The 22,035-nt window shown below is 36.3% G+C and overlaps 3 protein-coding genes across 3 annotated transcripts in view; 2 read left to right on the top strand and 1 right to left on the bottom strand.

The window, feature by feature from the left end:
* Positions 1-1,398: 1,398 nt before the first annotated feature.
* On the top strand, positions 1,399-11,116 carry LOC135675521 (26S proteasome regulatory subunit 6B homolog). Its single transcript, XM_065185744.1, has 6 exons — positions 1,399-1,933; positions 6,614-6,844; positions 7,287-7,445; positions 8,347-8,499; positions 9,528-9,611; positions 10,760-11,116. The coding sequence occupies exons 1-6, from the start codon at positions 1,442-1,444 to the stop codon at positions 10,892-10,894; spliced, it is 1,254 nt and encodes a 417-aa protein (XP_065041816.1). The 5' UTR covers positions 1,399-1,441; the 3' UTR covers positions 10,895-11,116.
* A 4,723-nt stretch (positions 11,117-15,839) lies between these two features.
* Positions 15,840-16,909, top strand: LOC135675520 (ethylene-responsive transcription factor ERF069-like). The gene is made up of 2 exons (XM_065185743.1): positions 15,840-15,966; positions 16,009-16,909. Exon 2 carries the CDS (start codon positions 16,014-16,016, stop codon positions 16,656-16,658), a length of 645 nt encoding a protein of 214 aa, XP_065041815.1. The 5' UTR covers positions 15,840-15,966; positions 16,009-16,013; the 3' UTR covers positions 16,659-16,909.
* Positions 16,910-21,432: 4,523 nt separating this feature from the next.
* LOC135675519 (KH domain-containing protein SPIN1-like) overlaps positions 21,433-22,035 on the bottom strand; it is a 6,970-nt gene continuing 6,367 nt past the window's right edge. The window contains exon 7 of the mRNA XM_065185742.1: positions 21,433-21,948. Coding sequence (XP_065041814.1) covers positions 21,805-21,948 — 144 coding nt within the window. The 3' untranslated portion in view covers positions 21,433-21,804. The remainder of the gene's footprint in view (positions 21,949-22,035) is intronic.

The raw sequence follows: 22,035 nt of genomic DNA, 5'->3' as shown, positions 1-22,035 counted from the left end.
AATAAAACTTTGTCAAGGATAATAGAATTTAATTCAACAATACATTATTTACAAAATTATTCAATAAGTTAATTTTGACAATACTTTTAGTAGTACATCATCAAGAACTCTACTTAATGAGTTGGAAAGTTATATATTGGAACCAAAAAAAATTTTGGATGGAGGAGCTATATCTAATATCTCATGATTTTTGTACTACCTCTATAATGACAGTATAGACTTTTCCTTAAATATCAATATAAGTTTTGGATCTCTGTTATTTATTTTAATATAACTAATTTAGGTGAAGACTAGTTAGAGAGGGCCATTATACTCATAGTTAAATTTGCTTTTTCTTCATTTAACTTCCAATATTAGAATGTGTGTATGTAAAACACATACCTACATACTTACAATATACATAAAATGATACAGTTGCTTTATTATAAACTATATAGAAAATATATAAGAAAAATATTAAAAATTTACTGTAAACTCAGAAAATTAATAATTAAATTATCTTTTCTAGTCATCATTCAAAAGGTTATTAACCTATCGCGTATGTGAAGTTAATTATCATCACTGAACCATTAAGGAGTAGCATGATACATAGGATAATATTATTTACAACTCTCATTTTACTATTTACAATCTTATTTTTAATTTTTTAATATTTAAAAATCATCTCTTTGCAAATGCATACCCTCTTCTTCTTCTTCTTCCTTTTCTTCCTTTTCTTCCTCCTCCCTTTCTTTTTGCTTCTTCTTCCTCCTCTTTTTCTTCCTTAGAGATTGTAAATAGTAGAATACTTTTTTTTTTTTAAAAGAGATTATCAATAACAAAAGATTATCAATAGTAAAAGCAACTGTGAATAGTAAGTGTTTATATAGAAAATATTATTTTGCTATCTTTCAAATGCCCCTTCCAAACTTCTAAATGACCATGACATGAATTGATTATTTATGGAACAACAATATAATTTAACGAACAAAGCAATTCTAATGTCGTGTTATAATAAAGACGATTTGAAAATGAAAGGTAATGAAAAGTTTATTTATAGGATTGATAGTGAATCTCACAAGTGAAAGTTTGCATGCCACTCACTATTGCATCGGAAGTGGCTTACTATTGCATGAGTCCAACGTTATTAACTCGGTTATTTTTGGAGGGGTTGGAGAAATGAGTTGTGAATAGAATTTGAGTTGATGAGCTCGTCAGTGTCGTATTCGTATGGAGCTATCAAACTACATGATTATTTGCAATTTGGTCCTTGCTATTTAAGATTATTTGTCTTGCTGCCCAATAATGTAATACTTTGCAGAGGCACCGATGATGTAATCACAACCATCCATCAGAACTCTAACTCTTCGCGCATGCATCGCACGTGCGAGCATCGTTAAAAGGATTCGGGTCTCGTCTCGCTCGGATCGAAGGAAACCCTCTTGAGTGCTCGATCGAACTCATGGCGGCGTCCGCCATGCCCGCGAAGCCCTACGCCTCCGACGCCCCGCCGAGCTTCCCGGCCGTGCGCCACGACGCCCTCCTCCCGCCTGCCGTCGTCGACGAAGACGATGACCTCTACGGCCGCCTCAAGTCCCTCCAGCGCCAGCTCGAGTTCATCGACATCCAGGAGGAGTACGTCAAGGATGAGCTCAAGAACCTCAAGCGCGAGCACCTCCGCGCACAGGAGGAGGTCAAGCGGATCCAGTCCGTCCCCCTCGTTATCGGCCAGTTCATGGAGATGGTCGATCAGAACAACGGCATCGTCGGATCCACCACCGGATCGAATTACTATGTCCGGATCCTGAGCACCATTAATCGGGAGCTCCTCAAGCCCTCATCCTCTGTCGCACTTCATCGTCACTCCAATGCGCTCGTCGATGTGCTGCCCCCTGAGGCCGATTCAAGCATCTCTCTCCTTAGCCAGTCAGAGAAACCCGATGTCACCTACACTGTGAGTCGTGAAACCCTAGAGTTCTGGCTATTAATTATCATTTGTGCACCTATCTCTGTTTTGAGATTAATATTTAGGGTTTGGGAAGAAACTTGGATGAAACTTGCGATCATAATTAGTGTAGAAGATATTATGTTTTTTCATCTCGTGGATTCTTATTTTATCCAAAAAAATTGTTGTAAAATCAGAATTTTAGATTATGCAATTAAAAAATCGTTCAAATATACTACCATTGTTCAAATAAGAGCAAAAACATAATTTTCAGATAGAAAATAATCATGTGTTTAAGATTGCTGCAGATGTCTAAACACTTGTGATGGCATAAGTTGTGAGGAAATGACTACCTTTAGGTTATTATTGGGAACTCTTTTAAATGGGTAAACTGGCAAAAGTTTTTAGTCCAAATAAAATATCATTCAGTCATGTTAGATAGGAACAAAGTGATACTAGTGGTACTAAAGTAATAAGTACTTATGTGTGAACCCAGAGTTGTTTTGGCAAGCCTATGATGCAATGTACTAGCTATTTTTGTCAGCATAATTCAATATTTCGGCAAAAACTCAGTGGAGGCCTTATGATACACTTTGATCATGGATAAAAATGTTGGGGCCTGCCTGAACTTTGGTCAAGGTGACACAACAAGTAGGTGCTTAGGAAGAATATTTAGGGAGTGGATGGATTTAACACAGATTTACATATTCTTGACGGTGGACCCATGTCTAGTGCTAGAAATAAGTGAAAGTCGAAGGTTTCAAATATAATTTTTTATTATATAGAAAGGGTTTTCAAAATAGCTTCCCAAGAAAGTGTATCAAAAGCTTTTTCTAGATCTACCTTATTCATAACAATAGGATTTTTACGCCTAGAAGAATACATAGAATGAGTAGTCTCGTAAGCAACAAGTATATTATCATGAATACTACGCCCAGGAATAAAAGCAGATTGTTAACCCTTAATAAGAGTATTAAGGAAAGGCTTTAATCAGTTAGCTAGAATCTTGGCCAGAATTATATAATTTATATTAGATAAAGCAATTGGTCGAAAATGATTTATTAGAGTAGGATTCTTATTCTTAGGAATGAAAGTTAAATGGGTCATGGCCTAGGAGGGGGGAATGTAAGCATGCTTATAAAAAGATTGAAAAATCTTAAGGAAATAAAGGGAAAGAATATTCTAATAAGATTTATAAAATTCACTAGTAAAATCATCAGGTCTAGAGCTTTAATCGAGATAACAACATTGTGGATTTCCTCAATGGTAAAAGGAGTGATCTATGAATCTTTATCACAATTAGAAATAGTAGTAGTAGTAGGCCAAGTAAGATGAGAAGGGGGTCTACTAATTGAGTAATTCCAAAGTTCAAAAGAATGCCGACTAAAAAGATTTAAAATATGTTTAGTATCTTGAACATGATTATTATTGTTATCATAGATACCCCTTATGTAGTTTCTACATTTATACTGAACAACCAAATTATGAAATTATTTGACATTTGTGTCATTAACATTAATCCAACTACATTTTGCTTTAATCCACCATTTAAGAATTAATTATTTAATTAAGGTCATTTGAAGATTATAAAGGGAAGACAAACGTAAGAGAATAGAATTAGAATGATTGTTATTGTCAAGTCGTGATTCAAGATCAGTAATTTTACTTTGAACATCATTTAACTTAGTCTCTAGCATACCTAAATTGTTTCTATTCCAGTTAGAGAAAACTCTATGAGCTTTATACAAATTAGAGTGAGAACCAGTAAGAGGTTCACTATTAGTAGTAGAGTTATTCCAAACAGAAGAAACTAACTCATTGGTTTCAAGGCAATGAGTCCAAAAATTTTGAAATCTGAAAATTTTAGTTCTATTAAAGTTATGACTCATAAGTTGGACTTTGAGAGGAGGGTGATCTGAGCAAAGCCGATGAAGATGATAAACAGAAGAATTGTCATAAGAACTGATCCATAAATTATTACCAAAGACCCTATCTAATCTAGTGGATATTCTAGCAGGACCATTTTTCTTATTACACCATGTATATTTTGAACCGAAAAACCTAAATCAGTAAGATTATAGTGTTTCACAAAATCCTGAAAAGCATGAGTTGAAGTATTAGTATAAAAATGCCTACCACCCAATTTATCATAAGAATTCAGAATACAATGGTCTCCCATAATGCACCAAGGTATATCAGAGAAATTTAAAGCAGTTAAATGATCCCAAAGCTTATTACGATAAAAAAATAGAAGTACTAGCGTAAACACCAGTCAAAAGCCAGGGTTTATCATTATGTAATTGAACTATTGCATGAATAAATTGGGAGTGTTTAGATATCACCGAGACATGTGGAATACTAACTGACCAAGCAAGTATGATCCACCAGAGGCACCTTCAGCTGGTTGAAAATCCCCTTTTAACTGATTCCCTAAACACTTGATAGCTCTTGTAGATTGTTCAGCATCATCATGAGTTTCCTGCAGTAATAAGAGAGCAGGTTTTTGCGTTCTACAAGCATAAGAGAGGAATTCCTGTATGGGTTTTCTCCTTATGCCACGATAATTCCAACTAAATAGAATCATTTAGGAGAGGAAGATAAAGTTGATATTGACCCCGTATTGGCAGCAATAGAGGATAAAAGATCAATCTCAGAAACAGAGTACGATATTTTTAGTTTCTTCTTACCCTTGATGATGCCATTGATAGCTCTTAATCCAGTATGTGTAGATATTTTAGAACGTAACTTAGGACCCGAGACATCTCGTTGAAGATTATGAAGAGAAGATTTAGAAGCATCAGATTTGTTGGCCGGATGACTGGAGAGCTCACTGGAGGAACCTTGATCCTGGATAGCAAAGAGAACCTTGTCGGACATCCTCTTGGTCTCTAGGGTTCTAGAGTCCCCAATGGTGAGTTCTGTAGAAACATGAACATTAGCTAGAGGATTGGGGTCAAGGGTATTATGCATCTCATCAACTTGCATACCAATGTAAACTGAAGAAGTGATAAGACGTGAAGAATGATACGGGTCGATTAAGTGTTCGGATTCTTTGACGGAAATGGATAGTCTTATTAGTTTCCATACCCGAATCTGAAACAGTGTTATTTGACACATTAGGTACAAATGAGTCCACGTGACTCATCAATGCCATATCTGCTTCAAGAGATACATTGGGAATTGAAATCCATTAGTGGGGCAGTTGGCATCCATAAAGGGATGCAAGGTGGCACTTTTTTTTGGAGCCAGAGGTGTGCTCGAGTTGGAAACCATCACAGAAATAGTGAGAGATGTGGCATTAGCAGCAGGACGCATGGTTTGAAGCGATGCAGATTTCGATATCGGGGAGATGTTTGTGCAGGAAATCGTCGTTGACTCCTTCACGTGTTTAGCATTTTGAGTCTTCAAATGATTTTGCCCTCATCTCCGGCACTGATACTCTCATTAGAGTTTTTGGACAAGATGGACGATGCTGGACTCTAAGGACTAAAGTATAGATCCTTCCAATCCTTATCAACTACTGAACCTGGTTGAGACTCAATAGGGGGCTGAGCTCCATCCAAGGAAGTAGTAGTAATTGAAGGATCACCGGAAGTATGAGGACGTTGATTTGTTTTAGATTCACCTATCCAGATGCCTTGTTTATGGGGAAGAGTAATATTGATTTCTACACAAAGTCTAACATATCGGCATCTCTCAAACTTGAGAGATGAATGATCAATTTTGAGGGGACGACCAAGGAGGGGGGCAAGATTAAAGAGGCATTCCTCATTCCAATATTCCATTGGGAGTCCTGGGAGACGAATCCATATAGGGGTGGTGCCTATTCTAGCCGTCATCAGCTAGAAATTAGGCTACCAAGGAGTTAATTGAAGAACATCTCCTCTGATGTTCCATGGACCATCCATGAGAATTTTTAGGGCATTTGACTCTGAATGAATGAAAACGAAACAAGAAAAAACCTGCTTCCATAAGACTGAAAAGGACTTTGATTGAGACCAAATCTCAGGAAGAATATTGTGCAAAACCGGTATAGGAGGGGGACGACGAAGGAACTTACCAATCAAGTAGGAACTCTAAAATTTTCTCCAAGATTGTAACTCATCTTCATCAAATGACACAAAGTCTTGCGATGAAGTTTTGATGCGTTTAATTGGAGAATGATGAAGCAGAGATCCCGAGTTGTCCATCGAGAAGAATGGTTTTGAAGAAAGTATAGAAGCCTATGATGCTTTCCGAAGAGCAAAGGAATCATGGCAATTAGGATCTGGAGGCTTTGGCGGAGTATGGGAAGGCGGAAAGGGGGAGAACACAGGGGAAGAGGATGGAGGCGGAGAGGTCATCGCGGAAAGAGGAGATAACACTAAGAAACTGAGGGGCATTACTTTTATGGAAACCCACAGAAAATTATAGCAGTTATTGTGGTCCTTTCTCTGGGCACACAATATGGTGATATGTTGATAGTTACCTTTTTTCTAGTTTGGTACTTTTTGATTTAACAAAAAGAAAAGTACCTATTGGTAGACCCTATATTTCATAGCCTAATAGAAACAATTTTCTATTTCTGCAAGTTAGTAACCATTATGTGTTAAAATTATCTTTCCTTTTTCAACATTTGACGTCCGTTTGGGTTGAGTATAAAGTTGAGATTGATATGCTTTCTTACTTTTCTTTCTTTTGTGTAACCAGGATATTGGTGGTTGTGATATTCAAAAGCAGGAAATTCGTGAAGCTGTTGAATTACCTTTGACACATCATGAGCTGTACAAACAAATTGGTATAGATCCACCAAGAGGGGTTCTTCTCTATGGTCCTCCTGGTACGGGTAAAACCATGCTAGCGAAGGCTGTGGCTCATCATACAACTGCTGCTTTTATAAGAGTTGTTGGGTCTGAATTTGTTCAGAAGTATTTGGGTGAGGTACTGTTTTTCAGGACTATCTTTTTGAATCACATGCATTGCACCATAACATTTCTTTTTTGTATGTCAATTTAATTTATGCAAAGACATTCATGTAGACATAATTTTTTTAACACCGTTTCTTAGGATAACAATTCACTTTTATTGTATCTTAGATTTTTGTTTTACCACAATGCTTATGAAGTTAGTAATCTCTAATTTATATCATGCATTTGGTTATTACCTTGTTGTTCTTCATTGTGCAGAGGCCATAGTTATTTTTGTCACCGAGTTATGAAGAAAAGACGTTGAGATTGACTTCTAATATATAACCATTTGTTCTTTCATTTATACTTGATTACTCAAGGAAGATTGATCATCCTAGATATGAAGAAAATCATGATGCTTTGCAAAAATCAATTTTCTATGTTCAGTCTCATGTTTAAGATATTCTGTGCTTCAGGGCCCCAGAATGGTGCGGGATGTTTTTCGTCTTGCAAAAGAAAATGCACCTGCAATTATATTTATTGATGAGGTCGATGCTATTGCTACTGCACGTTTTGATGCACAAACTGGAGCTGACAGGGAAGTTCAGCGTATCCTGATGGAACTCTTGAATCAGGTAAAAGAAAATTAAGTAAACCAAGAACTTCTGAGGAACATTTACTAGAACAAACATATATCCTTCTTTGTTTGTATGCTTGAAGACTTATTTCTCTGCCTGGGATTAAATAATCCAACTCTTAATCCTGTAATTTCATTAATTAAGCAACTCAAGTTAAGCCACTAGCAGTATATTAAACCTAAATTATCATGAAAAATACATACTTCTCAAAACACAATGAGGTTATCGTAACAGTGGGTTACCTCTGCAAGGTTTCGATGGTTCCTGTCGTCCTGAACTATCTCCTGCACCTGATGTATCCTTTACAAGAGCATATGCAATTCAATCAAATTAACGATTTCTATGACACCATGCGACTGGTGTTGGAGACATAAGTTAATCTAATGACACTACAAACTAATGTTTGTCATTCTCATATGAAATATAATTGTCCATGTAGGTTTGCATGCATATTGTAACTAGTCTATGAAATGCCACGTGGCCTTTTTCTGCTACCCATTCTAGTCAACCATGGTGCAAAGGACTTATTACAATTATTCCTGAAGGAAACCAGATTTAGGCTGTACAATGATTTTTGCTGCTACATATGCCATGTGATTTGCTCCAAAAACCATCTGCCAGCTCTGGCATTTTGTGAACATTGGAATGTTCAATGAATTTTAATCAGTCAATCTTAGCTGTGAATGTGCTCAGACTAAAGGTTTAATCCAATTTGAGGCCGGAAACTAGCAATAACAACGGTTTTCCTAAATTGTACTTTAATCAAGAAGTAGTTGTGCTTATACCATGTAAAATGACATCTATGCTTCAGCCACCATGATTTCTCTTTCAATAAACATATGCTTACATGTCACTGTACATGCTTCTGCAATAAGGCTGGTTGTCTTTACTTTTGCAGATGGATGGGTTTGATCAAACAGTGAATGTAAAGGTTATAATGGCAACTAATCGAGCTGACACTCTGGACCCTGCTCTTCTCCGTCCGGGTAGGCTTGATCGTAAGATTGAATTCCCTTTGCCTGACAGACGGCAAAAGAGACTGGTTTTCCAAGTAAGATGTGCAGACATTCTTTGTACTATTTAATCGATAAGCATCTTAAGATTTATCTGCTAGTTGGCTGGATCTAGATGAAATTTGAGGTTTAGTATTGATGGTTAAACAACTTAAACTAGACTTTTTTAATCTATGATCACAGACCTGCAGTTGTGAAATTCTCTTTAATGTTTTACCTTATAAAAGCATCAGGAGGACCTGGATGCTGAATAACAATCAGCTCTAAAAATGGATTGAGTTTAGAAATCTTTGTTTTCAGTAAAAATGTCAGAAACATGGCCCACAAATTCTGCATGGAAATTTCTTAGTTCTGAAGAGCTAACAAGTGTTAGATTTTTCTATGTGCAGTTACACATCCAAAATAGTGTTATTACCAAGGATTTATTATGGAACAATATTAAATGGATTTTAACAGTCCTAGCCTTTTAACTCTACATTGGTTACCAGCTTGACTCATTGAACAATTTTCTAGTTCTTTTTCAGCAGGAAACTGTGGTATACAGTGCCATACCTGTATGAAGCAGGAATGCAGCACGGACTGGTTTATAACTTTTTGGTTTATGACCATATGAAATTCTTAATTTCAATAAAGAAGTAACAGAAATGCTAGTTTTTTCTTTTGATTTTTCAAGATTTCATTATACAGCAGCACTTACATGGTTATGGTTATTCTGCTCGCCATTTTTCCCATACCAAGTTTCTGCTGTGGATCTAAGTTAAGAAACTAATGCTTGGAATTATGATTTAATAAAAATTAATAAGATAACAGTATAGTAAAATGACAAAGGAAAACTGAAGTTTGATTTATGTGATAGAGAAAGCTCAAATAAGCAAACAACAAACTGAAGTATGATTTCTTTGATAGAACAAATTGACCATAAGCTTGAAACAATAAAAAGAAATTATGCTAATCTTCTAGCTTCTCTTCTTTCATGGTTGTTTAGGATCATGATCATGCATATGAATTTGTTTCTTTGAATAATTTTTCCAAACTAAATGACGTTTATGCATTTTGTTCTTTCCAGGTATGCACTGCAAAAATGAATCTCAGTGATGAGGTTGACTTGGAAGATTATGTTTCCCGGCCAGATAAAATAAGTGCAGCTGAGGTCAGTTTCTTCAGAATCTTGGCAGTCGTAAATGGGATGATACTTTCATTATTTTGATGATATCAGACTGTTAATAGTCAATGACGTGGCATTAGTTTATGTTTTTTTTTCAGTATATCTTCACATGGGTAGTAATAACTAATAACAAACAAGAAGAAATTGCAACCCCATTCTTGTAGAAAGCTTATGATATGAACGAACATAGACTAAACAATGCATGTTTATGCATGGTATGGATCACTATCGGTCAAGAATATATGATTGGGGTTAGCAAAATTCATCAAATCAGCAGGATTAGATTGAGTGAAAAATTAAATTAAAATTTAAATAGTCTTAGGAAATTATAAAATTTTACAAAAAAATTTAAAATTAATAAAAGATTATGTTATATTCTATAAGATTCTTCTATATTTTGCAAGACATGTAGCTGTAGAAGAACATATGAAACCAAAATATAAAAGATAAAGAATTATACCTTATACTGAAAAACAAAGTGAATGATTCGATAAAGAAACCATGCAATAGTTATTACAATATAAATATTATTAATATTTTACAAAGACATTACTATAGTAAATTTCTATTGTATATACAACACAGTAAGTCCCACAACTTATTTACTTGTAGCTTTGAGAGCAGTGAGCATCACATGCTTTGCATAGCCAGCAAGTGAGTTGTTTGTGCAGTACAACGAACTTGTAATGTTCCCCAACTCCCAAAATTGTTGAATAATGCAAAGACAAAACAAAAGCACTTTATTTGAAGGGAATGCTGCTAGATTTTTATTAAAGAGTTAACAGTTTTTCTGGTAAGACTCGACTATATTCTTTTGGTTGTATGTGTTGTTTAATGCATCATGCTTGTCTATTGTAATGTTTCTGTGAATTTATTAAGCTGGAAAACATGGCTTAACCATATTACTGATAAAGAAAAGAAAAAAAGAAAGGAAAATCTTCTTGACATTAGATATATTTTACCATGACTGGTGTAGTCAGGTAGAAAACTGCTTCCTGATGCAACTGGATGCATGTCATGGTGCATGTGTATTCTTACTTGGTGCTTTAGTAGTTCATTACATCCAATGACCAAGCTTCCCTAAGCCAATTTACATCTGGAACAAACCGAACAATTTCCATGGTTGTTTGCAGATTGCTGCCATTTGCCAGGAAGCAGGGATGCATGCTGTTCGAAAGAATCGATATGTGATTCTTCCCAAGGACTTCGAGAAAGGTTACCGCTCCAATGTGAAGAAACCAGACACAGATTTCGACTTCTACAAGTAAAACTAACACAGAAGGATGGATGTCTATTTTCTGATTTCTGATTTCTTTGTAGACCCGATAACAATGCTATTGATATCACTGCATCTCTTCAAAGTAATTTGGGAACATTGTTCTTCCATGTTAAGCTTATCTGTAATTTAGATGTAAGATCACAGATGCTTGTGTTGATCTTTTTTGCAATTGAAACATTATACAGTTGCAGCACTGAAAATTTAGGTTTCATTTGGCTATAAGCCCAACTATTATTCTTGACATCTTATGATAAAATCATACAGGCCCGATCAACTTTGTATGATATTCTCTATCATATAGTCCCTATGCCAAATGTATCCATGTCCTCTGTTAGTATTTTCAGGCAGTCTCTTTCCAGGAGTTATACCAAATGATTTCATATTTTTTCTCTAATTTTCTCGCCAATTCTGGCTTCAAAAATCTGCGGCCTAATCTGATTCACTTTAATATTTGCAGATAGAACAATCGACTATCCTTAGATCTGGCAAATGCATGCCATCACTGTTCTTGCTTATCTGAGATCCCTTGATTTGTAGACTAAGGTTTAACAAAGTAGATATGTTGGTTGGTATGTTGTTTGTCCGAAGTAATCGGTACTTAGCAGGGTGTTCGAAGTAACACTTGTGTCACATGTCTTTATATTTTTTAGTTTTGCTCATGCTTTCCATAGTATATAGAGTACTTGTAGTATATTTGGTAGTCTTATTTTGATTGGTTTTCATGCCCAGAAATAGGTGATCCAGATAATTATTTTGTAAGTTTTCTAGTCTCGTAGAATTGTGTGGAGTGTCTGACAGCACAACACATAGGAGCTACCGGGATGACACATGACTAGATGAGCCTTTGAGATAGTATTTAGAATTGATTTATTGTCTTGTTCCATAGCAGTGTTATATGGGCACTTATGGAGACTTGCAATAGGCACCTTGGATTATTTGTCGTAGGATCATTCAAAGCTTGCGAACTCTGTTGAAATGACTGCTCGTGAATGTCAAGTTAAATGCTTTCTTTAACATGTCTTCTGTTTTATAAGTCCACAAGGGATTATATAAGATTTTGGGGAGACTGACACTTTGCGGCATGACTTAGGAAAAATCACTTAAGTTTGTAACATATAGTATTAGAATGAGACAAGTATACTGAAAAACAATTGTCATGAAAACGTAAGGGACTTAGCGAGGCTACGTTCAAGGCAGTTAGCATGTGCGAAACGAGTGTAAAAATATGAGGAAATGAGTCGCTTAGAGGAGCGGACATCCAAGATTTGTATTCACGAAAATGGCTAACCTTTTGTGTGAGAGGCACCACGAGAATAAACGAGTTGGAAAGAACATGTAATGCACAAAGATTGAGATGATTGAGTTTGAGCTATGGCTTGACGTTGATAACCAAACTTAACAGTGCTTAAGGCAAGTGAGACGTTTGATAAAGGGTGAGATTGTGCAAGGTGGGATGGGTTGTGTAGCGATCAAAAGAGTTATGCAAAGCTCGTATAGACGAGGAGAATTACTAACTCGAAAAATTTGATATTTATGATCATCCTAAGATGATCGAAACTAAATGTCATGAAGTATTGAAACTTTCGTTTCAACATTAGAATGATACGTCTATAGAATGTTGAAGTATGTAATAAATTCAACATATTGTTAGGCTCTAAGGGGCGTAGTGAGGATTGTATTGGTGAAGAGTCGTAATATAACAAATGCGTTCGTGAAGGCGAAATAGTGTACAATTTATTCAACATGGTGAAGTAGTTCAAGATGATGCAAAGTAAAAAATTGTACCAATGGGACATATATCTAATAAGAATAAGTCTTGATTATCTAAAGAGAGAATAGGTAAAATAGACCAGAAGAGGTACCTAACTCGGGCGCGTGATGCACATGTCACATAAGAGTCATCATACGTTAATGTTTTAATGAGATAAGAGGCCAAACCGACCGAAAGGACCAAACGCACATAGATGCTCTGCCGTGACCACAAAGTGGACACCCATTCATGATCAATTGAAAGATCTCTATCAAGATCCTCTGAGGATTCTAAACCTTAAATGTGATTAAATTAGATATCCAAACTAACACCTACTTTACAAGTCAAAACCTAGACTTTCTCACTCTTCATATAGTAGAAAGCTAGCAAAACAATATGACTTAACCTATCTTCTCACAAGACTACTTAATAATGTTAGGTTTTAGTGTTCTTCTTTCTATTCTAATGTTTGGCACCCTCTTATTTAAAGTTTTCTTCATTTAATCAACTCGATACTTCTAAATTTTAGCTTGTGAATTCATAAATATCTCATGAAAGAGATAATTAGGAGATGTAGTCCTTAAGAAAAGAAAAAGGAGATGCAATAGTTGTAGAAATAAGTTATGATGGTCATTTTATAATTTATATTATATGTTTCAAATATATTAGTTCAAATAATTAGTAAATTATCTTGTGAACAAACAATGTAGACCATCGTCAAAGTGTAAATCAATGTACTTATTAGTGTTGTTTTGTATTTGTTGTTATTATTTTTTGTGAATGTGATTTTTTTTTTTTCATATAAGGCATTAGCTATTCCTATTTTATTACTAAGGTCTAATTTTTTTTTTCAAAGGGTGAATGACAAAGATAAAATTTGCAAACTGCTTGTTATTAGTTAAATAAAAAATAGATTAAAATAACTAATTAAAGGGAAATAAAGACTCAATCAAATGATATTACGAAAAAATATTATTAACGTCTTGGCTAGCTCGATGTGATCCAAACCCGTATGTACAGAAATGTCTGAGATATCTTCAAGATGAAGGGCCCAAAATTCGTCGTAACGAAGAGAGGGCCTAAAATCTACTACGATAGAGAAAATTTAAAGCTCATCATAATAAAAAGACTCAAGATTTGCTATGACAAAGAAGGGATTCCTTTTGTACTACTTAAATCCATATTATGAGACCTCATATTACTAATTTGAGTGTCAGAGTGATCGGGTCAAAAACCCCTTCCGACCTCGATTTTCATATAGGTAATATCTTAGGAACACAATATTTTTACTTTGAAGATATCTCAGATATTTTTGCGCACACGAGTTTAGATCATATCGAGTATTAGAGACATCTCAAATATTTTTACGCACACAGAGTTTAGACCGTGTCGGGTATGTCAATGATATTTTTTTTTCTAACAAATTAAAAAAAAAAATAAGTATAAATGATTGTATCATTTTTATCATTCTTTTAATTAGAATCCAAGAATAAATTACTTAAAAGTAATTTTCGTCATGATTTGACCTATCAATTCGAAGAGAAGAGTCGATGGGACGTCTCAAACGAGATTCCAATGTGAAGAAACAAAAGATAATAGGAACTTTTAATGAAAAGAAAGTCCTGAGATTCGAGAGATATAATACTTCGGATACACGCTTTACCTAATGCTTTTGGAATGATCACATCTTTATCATCAGCTCAACAATGTCACAATGATCACATCCTTACCATCAGCTCAACAGTGTCACAGTACAATAAGTTGACAGACAATGTTGGTCTGTTAACACTAATAATGATAGTGATTTAATTACGGACAATATAGTTTGGGGCCATCATTATGAGATGGTCGCTCGATACCTGTCGGTTTATCATTGGTATGTTGGATCGGCTCATATCATTTTTTTAAATATTTTTTTTTAATTTTATTCAAATATCACAACAAAAAAAATTGCTTACGAGAGGGACCCATATATATCTACACTATATATGAGGCTGGAAAGAATATGTTGATAATATAAATCAGTTGATAATTATTGGTTTCAACTTTCAAATGAAATATCAGTGATGAAAAATTGAAGATTGTCTGGAAGCCTAAAAGTCATGAAGGAATATGTACACTTGATGGTCATTAGTATGTGCAATTTAAATTGGTCCCCAAGCAATCATTGATAAAAGCTTTTCAATCGTCTAAATTGAGACTGACTCAATGTTGTTTCACGATACCCTTACCAAAACTTGGACCCATCATGGAGTACTCCTACGATCATCAGGAACATCAACAATCTTCTATCTTTAATCAAATTAAGTAGCCAATCAGGTTGCAAATCAGACTAAGTCATCTCGTAATCGGTGAACTCTTTCCAATTTGATTTATTATCCATTTTGAATAACAACCTAGTAAGATCTTTCTCCTAAAACATTAAAATCTTAATAGATTGAATTTTTTTTTTTTGAAATAAAAAAATTTCTCAATTAATGTTTTATGTATTGGGTTGAGCAAAATGAGAGGACTGATACAAATTAAACAATCAAAATTAACACTAAGTCTAACTACGAAATTGAAATCTTATTGCTTAAGCTTTTATACGGAATAATGTTGATAAAGAATTAGTAATATCTCGCCCATCGTCTGTCAAGCCACAATCTTGTTGATTCCTTCTCAGTTCAAGAAAAGTATTCTTCAGTGCCATTATACTGTACATTAGAAGATATAACCACCAAAAATAATAATTGGAATGAGTACTACTGGCCAACTATTAGTTCTACGTTACGTAGTCCTCCATCCACGGCCGGTCCACTCGTGGCCGTCGATCACCGGATTCACGATCACGCCACTCGTGTTGTCCGAGGGCATGATAAACGCACACGGCGCCGTCCACGTGGTCAACGTGCCTCGATCACGTGAATCATATCCACCGCTGGGGAGCGACGACGACGTCGCCCCCACAGCCCATCCAACGGCTGAGAATTAAATGGTGCCACGTGTTGAGAGACTAGCTGGAGGTGGTATTTTCGAAATTTGATGCGGAAGCCACCCAACGACCCCGACGCGCCCCATCGGAGGCCAGCTGGCATAGGGGTAAAATAGTAAATTATGAAAGATGGGTGGGTTAAAAGCTTTGGGCTGTCGAGCTATCGACTGCCCCCTTTGCCTCCAATCCGTTTGTACCTACCTCGTCCTCGTCCCCCACGACCCGCCATGGATCGAGCCCAAATCATCGCTAAACCCTAACCTTTTGATCTGATTTGCCCCTTTCTATTCATGGTTTTAGAGGTTTCTGGTGTCCGAGAAGTGAAGGAAGAGAGTACCTCTGATGGATCTGGTGTCCGAGAAGTGAAGGAAGAGAGTACCTCTGATGGATCCGGCAGAAGCCGCTTGCGGGATTGAGCTGAAGAAAGTCGGCGTCGCGGGGGGATCGGGTCGCCGGAATAGGATCGTTCGGGTCTACTTCGATGACGCTGATGCCACTGAATCGTCGTCGGGCGAAGAGGAGCCTGGAGCCCGGCGCCGTGTGAAGCGGTACGTGCACGAGTTCAAGATCGAAATGGCCCGCGCGCCGCGGCGGAGGGCCGCGGAGGTGGAAGGAGGGGAGCGAGGGAAGCGGGGGTTCCGCGGCGTGCGGCGGCGGCCGTGGGGCCGGTGGGCGGCGGAGATCCGCGACCCGCACCAGCGAAAGCGGCTGTGGCTCGGGACCTTCGACACGGCGGAGGAGGCGGCGACGGTGTACGACATGGCGGCCCTGCGGCTGAAGGGCGCGAAGGCAGTGACCAACTTCCCGACCGCGAAAGCGGTGGGTGAGGAGGAGCGCGCTTCTCCGACGTCGGTGCTCCGCCACGGCGACGACCGGGAGGCGGCCTTCGACTACACCTTCGACGGGGGAATGGAAGCCCTGGTGCTGGGTGCGGACGAGTCGCCGCAGTTCATGGCGGAGTTCTACTGGCCGAGGCCGCGGCTGTTGGAGGTGGAGTTCGGCGATTTGGATGCCAACGACTTCTCGTAACGGAACTCACGGACGAGGTTTTTTTTACCTGGAACGACGAAACCGCCGTCACTGTTTCGTCGTTTTGGCGAGTTAAAGTGCTTTATAATTTGGTTTGTCGTATTTGGCCGACAACAGTGGACGGGAAGAGTGAGTGGAGCGTGAAGTAGCTGGTGCAGGGAGAGAGTGCGTGTGTGTGAGACGGCGTCGCATGCTCGCCTTTTCTTGGACGTGTCAAAGCTGTGAGTTATTTGTATTATTTCTTTTTTTTCTCTTCCAAGCTTTAGTGAGATATGGTGAAACGAATGGGACCCAACAGGGGTCCGCGCGGGCCCACTCCATGGAGGCGGAGCCCGCGGGGTGGTTGTGGTGCCTAATTGGTGGGAAAGAGTGGGGCCGGGCATGGAATGGCAAAACGGAGTAACCAATTTCATCTTCACTCAGTAGGAGTTAATCTTTTTGCAACACAAAATTCAACCCAAATAATGAATATTTTAATTTAATTTAAAATAATTAGATAAACACACATGCTAAGAAAAAAATCGAAACTCAACTACTTAATTAGGCAGTCAAATTTATTTTATTTAAGAAAGTAAAAAAAGTTAAATTCTTAAATGTTCATTTGGAGCACGATTTTGAAAACATCTAATTCATTTTGTCGGCCACACGCTAATGCAATGTTTGAACGTACTTTGATTCTTTCGTGGACTCCACAACGTTCTCCGAAGAAGCTAAAAGCCATGGTAGATGTGTTACCTGTGGAAGGACGCAACCATGACCGAGCTGCTGATGCATCCGAGATGGCAGAGAATTCCGTTCAACCACGTCACTCTCCATATCTGCAGTACATACTAAAGCTGATTCATGAGAACCATTGCGTTCATGTTTATCTTTTACATAGATAAAAACATGAAATAATATTCTTATATTTCTTATATATTTAATTAATTTATAATTTAAAATTAATTACAAATTTAAATGTATGATTTGATCGAATAAGTTAAGTAACTGAGAAAAATCTTTCTCTTAAAACTTATATAAATACATATTATCTCAATGAATAAAATTATTTTATTTTTTAATTCATCATAGTATCATAGCTTCTCATGCCTTATTTTTCGTTCTTGGTTGTTCGATGACAGTAATCCATCTTTTCTATTGATTTGCCACAATGGTCCTTCTCTTATGTTAAATCTCTCACAATTGACAATAATAGAAAGAGCAGCGTGCTATTATCGTAAATGTCAATTGGAGTTATTTTATCTGTCTATCATCTTCCTCACAAGCTAGCAACAAACACCAGCCATCACTGCTGATTATTTTACTCGACAATCTTCTTCCTAAATCTATAATATTTAACATAAATCTGTAAAAGATAAACGCTTGATTACTTTACGCGGAGGTGCTCACGCTTAAGGTTCTCGCCCACCACCATCCTCCATCCTTTCCCTTCCATCGGAGATCGCCCCAATAATAGCAATCTCTTTACCATCTAATGCCACTAATATTGTTGTAGCATCAAACATTTTCTCGATAATCTAACATCGGAGTTCCTCAAGGACGCCTACTGCCTCGTCTTTAACGTTGACAAGTTCTTTGTTGCCAATTTTGTTGGTGTCCTCGGATGCTCCTTCAACGTAGATCCTAGATTTATAGATATGCGATCTCTTGAAGCCTACTCTCGGACCTTCCATGCGATCTACTCCTAGAGCCAAAGCAGGAGCTGGAGCCCTTCTCGATTGTTGCTCCTACTCACATGCTAAGTTTTTTTATCTATACTAATGAAAATAACATAAGAGGAAAGTATTATTATTAATTATATATAATGTAAATGTTATTATAGATGACTTGGTTTTAATAGGTCATCCCTTAGTGATGAAAAAATCTTCATACTTTCAATAGCCTATGAAATGAATATAAGAAATTGACAATAATAATTCGAGCATGTGACTCATTAATGTCATTAAATTGTATGACAAGCTAATTGATCGTGAAACATATATGAAACAAGAAGAAATGATGACAAAACCAACTATTATAGCTTAGCTTAATAAAAAAAAAGATAATTAAAACAATAAAAGCTTCAATAAAGGATAGAACAAGATGACTCTCGGACACATTAGTAACACAAGAATCATAATCCTCAACCCTCCAACTATGTGGCAATTTTAATCTGAACAACTTCAAAGATAACTTCAACTATAACTACTATTAGTTTTAGCATCATAATAATAATAATTAATATAAAGCCATTTACCAACTTTATAATAAAATTAGACACACAACATTGTCGGTCTTGACCCATGCCTACTACCACACTCAACCAGCATCAAGTAAACATCATAACTACTCAAATTGCTCATTCAAGCAATTAGATTGTTGGTTTTGGTACTTCTCATCGTATCATCTCTTATTTTTAAAACTTATTCATCCACAACAACTATGGAGGCAATGAAGATATCATCATTAGTGATGGTAACAGAATCCCTATTACTCATATTAGTTCCACGACACTTAATTTATATATAAACACTTTTATACTTAATGATGCTTTGTATGCACCTCACGTTAGAAGGAATCTTATCTCTGTCTCTCAATTCTATAAATAAAATAATACCTTTATTGAGTTCTTTCCTGACTTATTTCTTGTAAAGGATCTGAGCACAGGGGTATCCTTGGTCCAATGTTAGAATAAAAATGACATCTATTAATGACCGTTAGCTTCACAAATCACTCAATCAATCGCTCTTGCTTTAGTTGTTACTCTAATCGCCTTAGTCATTCGTCATCCTCCATTCAAGTAGCTAATATCTCATTACTCCCTTGCAACCTTCAAATCAAGTAGAATTGAAACTCATTGTGATACTTGCCTTAGTAATAAAAGTTACAGATTATTTTTTGAAACATCTTCTATATTATGCTCTAAACCACTTAAAATTATTTATACTGATATCTGGGACCTTACCCTAACCATTTTCTTTGATCATTTTAGATTTTATGTTATTTTCATATATTACTTCACTAAATATACATAGTTATATCCTCTTAAATATAAATCTAAAGTCACTAAAATCCTTACCCATTTCAAAACGAAAGTCAAAAACTTCTTCCAATTTATCATTAAAATAATTTACTTAGATAGAGGAGGTGAATACCATGTTTTAACAACTTACCTCTCATCTTGTGGTATATAACATCTCTAAGTTACCACCACACGTACTTTAATTAGTTGGCTCTACCGAATGAAAGCATCGATATAGTTGAAACTAATCTCACCCTCTTACACCAAGCCTTTATGCCATTAATCTTTTGGTCAATAGCCTTTTAAGTTACAGTTTACCTCAGTAACTGCATGCTCACCCCAATCCTATAGCATCAATCACCATTTAAAAAATTATTTTACAAAACCTTAAACCTTCAAAAGCTCAAAGTATTTGGTTGTTTATGTTATCACTGGCTATGCCCTTACGTTTCACATAAGTTAACACCAAGTTCCAGGTCTTCCATCTTCATTGCGTACTCCCTAGAATATAATACTTTTTTGTGCTATGATTCTCAAGCTTAAAAGGTTTTTATATCAGGTCATATTATTTTTATTGAGTCCACATTTCTCTTCTAAAATATTGCTCCTTCAATAACGCAAGCTACTACAACAATCATATATCACTGAGTTCACATGAGTATACTTTAAACATCCTCAAATATACCTCTACCATATCAACTAACAGTTCTTCTCTAGACTTGTACTCTCTTATCACTCTAGTTCAGTAACACCTTACACCCTCTACAACTTCTCCATCTATTTTTCTACCAACTCACAATGCCTAAAGCAATACCCATGACACCATAATGGTGTCATTGTTCTCTACTCGACTAAGTGACACCAAAGTGCATTAATCTGATAAGGTATTTGTCACTAATTCTCTATCAATTCTTATACCTCTAACATAACCCAATAATACAATCGAGTCTGAACATCACATGACAATATGCTTAAAAAATAACATATTCAAACTACGTCAAATCCTTAACCTTTATGCTAACACAAGCTTTCCGCGTGAGCCTACTAAACTCACAACTATCACCTAAACCCAAAAATCTTCATACTGACATAAAACCATGTGTGAAGAATATGATGTCCTATTTTATAATGTCACATGAACCCTTGTACCATTTCACAATACAAAATATCAACGGATGCAAGCGGATCTTTTGAATTAAGCAGAACTCAGATGGATCCCTTACCAAATATAAAGCACGTAGTGGCCTAAGGGTTTCACCACTGATTAGGTTGTGTATTGATTTCATAAACATAATTAATCTAGTTGTTAACAATATTGATATATATGTCAAATAGATATTAACAATATCTTCTTATAGGAGATTTTAACTGAAGATATTTTTATATAACAACATCTTGATTTTATTCATCCTTAATATCTAAGTTAACAAAATTTATTTATAAACTTGATCAAGCTCTAACAGTTGATATATCAAACGAATATCTCAGCCATAAAAAACGTTTTTTTTATGTCACCAGCTTCATCAATTTTCTGACACCTCTTTATTTCTTGTGGGACTCGGGCACCTCCAACGAGGACTTTACACCACTTGGTGACTTGTGCACTGAGATATTCGTTTGAATTAGGGGAAAAGGACTTTTTTTGGATCCCTTTCGTACCTAAAATTTAGTAAGTCAATGAACGAAAATTTTAGGTATTCGTACCTAAAATTTAGGAAAAGGACCAATGAACTAAAATTTAATAAGTCAAACACATCCAAAATATGCAATTAATGAACACTAAAATACTAATACTGCCACATAATAATTATAACATGACCAAAGTCAGTTAAACAACAAAGACATTTATCCTCAGACATTGTTCATTTGCTCATCCATGACACTACTAGCAAATCAGTACAAACCCGAGAAAATAAATAAAATGAATGTTCTAGGTTTACAAAAAATTGTAGCTTAGCATGATTGAACATAGATTTCAGCAACAGTTGCTACCTCAGAGACTGCAAAACCTTCTTTCTATCATAAGATTTTGAGTAGATCATCATAAACTGGCTGCATATTCCAACTCCTTTGTAGAAGCCAAGTTTACAAGGAATTGATTGGAAGACGAGAGTGAGTTGAAAGTGTCAGAGAGGAAAAATGACCCTATCTTGCTGTTTTGGCTCGTTTCATTCCATTATTGAACGGAGAAACACTGCCGGTTGGATGAGGACTGTCATCTCTTAAACCTGAGTTCAACACAGCTAATTCTCGAAGCTGTTGCCTCTTATAGTAATCTTGTGATTCATCCTGTAAAGTAAGAATTTATTGTAACAACCATAGTAGGAAAGACTTGATGAATCCCAAAAAAGATCTTTAAAGTATCTCGGAAGAACA

This window comes from Musa acuminata, chromosome BXJ1-6, assembly GCF_036884655.1.
Source record: "Musa acuminata AAA Group cultivar baxijiao chromosome BXJ1-6, Cavendish_Baxijiao_AAA, whole genome shotgun sequence".
NCBI lineage: Eukaryota > Viridiplantae > Streptophyta > Magnoliopsida > Zingiberales > Musaceae > Musa > Musa acuminata.
The sequence above is the reverse complement of the archived record's forward strand: the minus strand, read 5'-3'. Positions and strand labels throughout refer to the sequence as shown.